The sequence below is a fragment of the Sinocyclocheilus grahami genome, unplaced genomic scaffold, assembly GCF_001515645.1.
Source record: "Sinocyclocheilus grahami isolate Dianchi unplaced genomic scaffold, SAMN03320097.WGS_v1.1 scaffold83.1, whole genome shotgun sequence".
Taxonomy (NCBI): Eukaryota; Metazoa; Chordata; class Actinopteri; order Cypriniformes; family Cyprinidae; genus Sinocyclocheilus; species Sinocyclocheilus grahami.
The window spans coordinates 1,609,766-1,615,132 of NW_015505262.1; the positions used below are offsets into that span (position 1 = coordinate 1,609,766).

At 38.4% G+C, this 5,367-nt stretch overlaps 1 protein-coding gene across 1 annotated transcript in view; it reads left to right on the forward strand.

Moving 5' to 3' along the window:
- The window catches only part of LOC107586565 (neurogenic differentiation factor 4-like), a 5,650-nt gene extending 3,091 nt beyond the window's left edge, over positions 1–2,559 (forward strand). The window contains exon 2 of the mRNA XM_016273987.1: positions 1,071–2,559. Coding sequence (XP_016129473.1) covers positions 1,077–2,120 — 1,044 coding nt within the window. The 5' untranslated portion in view covers positions 1,071–1,076 and the 3' untranslated portion in view covers positions 2,121–2,559. The remainder of the gene's footprint in view (positions 1–1,070) is intronic.
- The last annotated feature ends 2,808 nt before the right edge of the window (positions 2,560–5,367 follow it).

Below are 5,367 nucleotides of genomic sequence, written 5' to 3' on the forward strand. Positions count from 1 at the left end.
ATATATCTATATATATATATCTATCTATATATATATATATATATATATATATATATATATATATATATATATATAATTCCTGTTCATTCAGTTATTTGTTTAATTATAATTATATAATTATTATATATATAAATGTTAAAATTAAATAGCATTGGTTCTAAACGCAGGGTAATCCGTGGGCAAACGTTTTCACCACATGCATGTCTACTTGATCTTCTCAAATTCATCAGTAACTAAATAATGGCCGAAAAAATTAACTCACCACTTCTGATTGAATCAGTTTGGCACCATTTTTATTTCATTTTCAGGGAACAATTAAACTTAAACTTTATTTTTAAAAAATTTTTTTAAGAATGCAGATAAATTAATCCAGTCGAAATGTGGGTCGCCTTCGGTCCATTCATTAGTACAAACTTTTGCGTTCTACTTATAAAGGAATAACACGCACCAATGCATGAATACCACGAATGTTTATGAATGGCACAATAGAATGTAACTTTAATTAGAATCTAAACATTTCGCTAAAAAGCGCGCTCTAGAGTTTTAAAAGAAAACAAATAGAACAGGCTGTTCATCAGCGCAAGAATATTAGGACGCCGACAAATCTATGTGACACAAAATAATATTTAGGGACAATGCTGATGTCTTTCAATCAAATCAAATTCAACACTGTTCTAGTATTAGTGTGGCTTGGTCCTGTGTTTGTTGATTCCGGTTTACAGGCTTCCCTCAAATTAAATCCGAGCGCTTTATCTGTGGACTAAATCCAGTCGTGTCCCAGATTGGACAGCGTCTCCAAAATGACTGCGGAAATCAAAGGGGTCATGCAGAAAGTCTTTGCCATTAGATTGAGCATTAAAACTGAGAGAAGAAATGGAATTAAAGAGCTGTAAGCTATATAATAATCATCAAAATAATCGTGCTGTCTGTCAAGTCTCTCCATTATGAGGGTCTTAACTTGTGTGAGGAGCACAATTCTGTCATACTCTGAACATCTAAACCCATAGAGGTGTAAATAAGGTTTTATTTGGATTTGAATGTACTCACAAATCTTTCTCATGTGCCCTCAGGTCACAATGATGACCAAACCTTATGGAAAGCCAGGGGATGTGACTGAGCTAGTCAGCTCCCTTGGATGGATGGAGGAAGACCTCAGCTCACCGGATGGTGACCGGACACCTGAGATTGGTCACTATCCGCTACACAGGAGACCTGTAGAGCTTGGAAGTGATGATATGGAGGAAGAAGAGGAAGAGGAAGAAGTGGGTCTCGATGGCGAAAAGGCACCTAAGAGAAGAGGTCCTAAAAAGAAGAAAATGACCAAAGCCAGACAAGAGCGTTTCCGTGTCCGACGCGTCAAGGCCAATGCCAGGGAACGTTCACGCATGCATGGGCTGAACGATGCGTTGGACAACTTGCGGAGTGTAATGCCTTGTTACTCGAAGGCCCAGAAGCTCTCCAAAATTGAGACCCTGCGGCTGGCCCACAACTACATCTGGGCGCTATCGGAGGTTCTGGAGAGTGGCCAGTCACCCGAGAGCCATGGTTTTGTGGAGATGCTATGCAAGGGGCTTTCGCAACCTACCAGCAACCTCGTGGCTGGCTGCCTCCAACTTGGACCCTCGTCCATGCTGATCAACAAGCTGGATGAAAAGTGCGGGGTTCCAGGAGTAGGTGGTCCTCAGGGTCACCCCATTAGCTATCCCTCACCGGGACTTCCCAGTCCACCCTACGGCTCATTGGAGGCCTCACACTTGCTTCATCTGAAGGGCTTCAAGGGGGCTAACTATGAGAACTCCTCACCCAACGAATGTAGCAGCACCACGCCACCTTACGATGGCCCTCTTACTCCACCGCTCAGCATCAGTGGCAACTTCGCCCTCAAGCAGGAGCCGTCGCCACATGAGGCTGAGAGGAATTTTACCCCCCACCCGACTCACGCCACCCATTACATCTCCTCACACCCTTACCCACCTTCCTCTTTGGCTGGTCTTCCAGCTCCTCAGGGTCACCCGCTGTTCCCAGGTTCCCGTTTTGAGCTTCCTTTAGACATGGCTTTCGAGCCGTTTACCCCTTCACATATTGTGACATCACAGATGAGCAGCATTTACAGTGAATAAACAGATATGACCACCACAGACTCTCAGCAATTCTGCCTCCTGCTCCTCAGTGTGTTTCCAGGGGCGCAGCACATTTAAGGAGACACTTTGCATGTATCCTGTCTGATCCCTTAAGAGACCATAGCAGTCAGTGAGAGAGACTATCTGAAACGCAACCTACCTGTAGCAACTGAAGTACTGAGAAAGAGATGTATATTTTTCGTTAATTTATTCTTGTTTTTGTCATGACTGAATTTGTTACTTCTTTAAATGTTATTTTTAATTGTTTGGGGATTTGTATTCTGTATAAACTTGATGTTCTCCACCTCAAATTGGATGATGACTTTGGTGCACATGCCATAAAAGTGCATCAGTACTGACACATAGACAAACTGGAAGGTTTTTAGTATCTTTGGCACTGTTCAAGCAGATGCTGATTTCCCACTAAACAAAACACTTATGAAAAAAAATTATAATAGAAAGAACGAAGGAAAAGGACAAATTTAGTACATTACATTTGCCATAACAAATGCATTTATTTATGACTGTATTTAATATTTATTTTGATGACAATTGTATGTTTTGAAACAATTTGTCAACACTGTTTTTATTGTTTTTTTTGTACACTGCCAGTCATTGCTACCAATTATCATAAAGTATCTAATTTATTTATTGGAATTCATTCAGTTTAATGTATTTTATGTCATTCTCCACAATATTTGTAATTTTGCTGAAGCATTTGTATATATTTACCTGTTTCGCACTTAATAAAATAAATATTCTTATATAATATGACAAATTTGTTTCTTCATTTTGCTTTTTTATCATTGTTATTATGATCGAATTCGTTTAGAGATTCTATAATTTAAACTGAAAACATAATGAAACATTTTACCAGCGAGAATACCAATTTTAACAATAAAACCAGACATTTTAAAAAATACATTGCATTTCAAGATAATAACGCAATACTTAATTAGATCTGTCTGTCTGTCTGTCTGTCTGTCTGTCTGTCTATCTGTCTCTCTCTCTCTCTGTCTGTCTGTCTGTCTGTCTGTCTATCTTAAATGAACTTTTCCATGACATTCTAATTTATTGAGATGCACCTGTATATATACACAAATGTAATAAAAATTGCAATCACTGAATTTGTAAGGTGATCATAGGTATAATAATCATATTGAATCATAGGTATAATAGCCATTTTAGTGATTAATATTATGATGGGTATGGGAGTCAGTGGAGCATGTGGAGCCATGGGAACACATAGCTGTGGAACAGGTGACTGTGTCATGGGATCGCCTTTCACACTCACTTGCATTTTCCCAGCCTTTTCATTGCTAAAATGGTTGGGGAAATCAACAAAACAAAACAAGTACACTAAAAGGGGGTTGATGTATAGGGAGAAAAAAAGAGGGTGAAAGTGTTTGCAGACACTGTTTGCATTTTTCCATAAACCTTTAAATCATTGGAGTACAGGGCGATCGTTGACTTTAGCTCTGTGCTCATACCAGACAATGCAATGCCTCTCCAAATGGACAAACAGAGGGATGATGGGGTGACAAGCCAGAGAACCTGTGTGTGAATGTGTGTTTATTGTTGAACACGCCATTAAGATGAGAATGGGTACCTCAGAGGGTGTTTTGCCTGAAGTGGACCCCACCTCATCCACCGCTCCAAAGGTTGTCTTTTTCAGCCCTGGCAAGGCAAGAGAAGTGAAGGAGAAAAAGGGAGCGATTGTTTTAGTGGGCGCCACTGGTCTATTGTAAGTGCAGTGTGTTCTTTCTCTCGACCTCTGACCTGCATTGTTGGGAGGCTGTTCGTTCAGAGAGCCAAGACAGCTGGGAGAACTGCGGGGGGGCTGATGGACAGCTGGGACCAAACTAGTGAGAGAGAGAGCGAGGGGGAAAAGAGAAAGTGGGAGAGGGAGTAAACCAAAACAGAGGAGGTGAACAAGGCCTTATTCTTGAGTGACCCCTTTCCCTGTCCACTTGTGTGTCTGCTGGGCATTGGAATGACACATAGTTCCACACATTGAGACGTGGGAGTGACCGAAGATGAGGAATGGACAGTATAGATGGAGTCAAGTGAAGGCTTTCAAGCTCTCATGTCAAGAGCATTTGGGGGGGAAAAAAGGAAAAAAGGAAAAGTGAGATCAAATTATGAGAAATGAAATCGAAATATGACTCTTAACCTGTAGCTTATTGTAGTATTGAATTCACCTTGATTTAGATTAGATTAGATGCAAGTTTTAAATTTTGACAACCACGTTTTCAACGTATTCAACAACTTATTCAGACATATATTTTAAACCTATCAGACTTTGTTTTGTGAAAATCTTTGCTTTAAAAAGTTTTTGATCTATTATATATATCTATTATAGTATATATATATATATATATATATATATATATATATATACATATAATGTATATAAATGCTAAATGATGACAGAATTTCATTTATGGGTGAATTGTCCCTTTAACTGTGGCTGTGGCAAATTACTCATAAAACTGTGCAATTTACTGCCCACAGAAGTTATACAAACTATACAAAATGTTTTAACAGTCTTTGGCATTGTTCATTGCCAATACGTCAGCCGTCTGTACAGAACTCAGCAGGGCTGAAATAAGGGAACAATTTCAGAGTTGTCAGCTGCTGTCGACATATCTTTTGAAAATAGATGAGAAGCCACAGAGGAGAAATGTGCTAGCAAAAATTAAAAGGCATGTGAAGATTGTTGCATTTTCCCATAGAGCAGATGGTCATCGTTGTGACCTCTGTGCCACAGCAAAAACCCATACAAAATTTAGAAAAATATATACTACAATATATACTGAATACTACAATCTTAGTGTGATGTTTTTAAGACCCTAAATTAATTTTACAATTTTATTCTAATACAGCCATAGCTCAAAGGATTTATTCTGCCTGTGACCACGTCAGGTGAATAAGACAGATGATTGTTGGATGCAGTGGCCCAAAGACATTTTAACCATTTTAAACTTAAAAAATTTATGAATTTCATTGCATTAATGAATACAATTTCAAAACAAGTAGCATTTATATAAATAAATAAAACACCTTTCAACTAAATCAATTCACAAAATGTTACATTTATAAAACAGTATACTTCAAAATACATAATTGTATGTACAATTCAACAGAAATATGAGAACTATGATTGTTAACTAAGATTGTCTTATTTGAACATAGTTAATGAACTACACTTGTGGTAATTCTGCTAGAAAACCTGTGCAAACTTGAG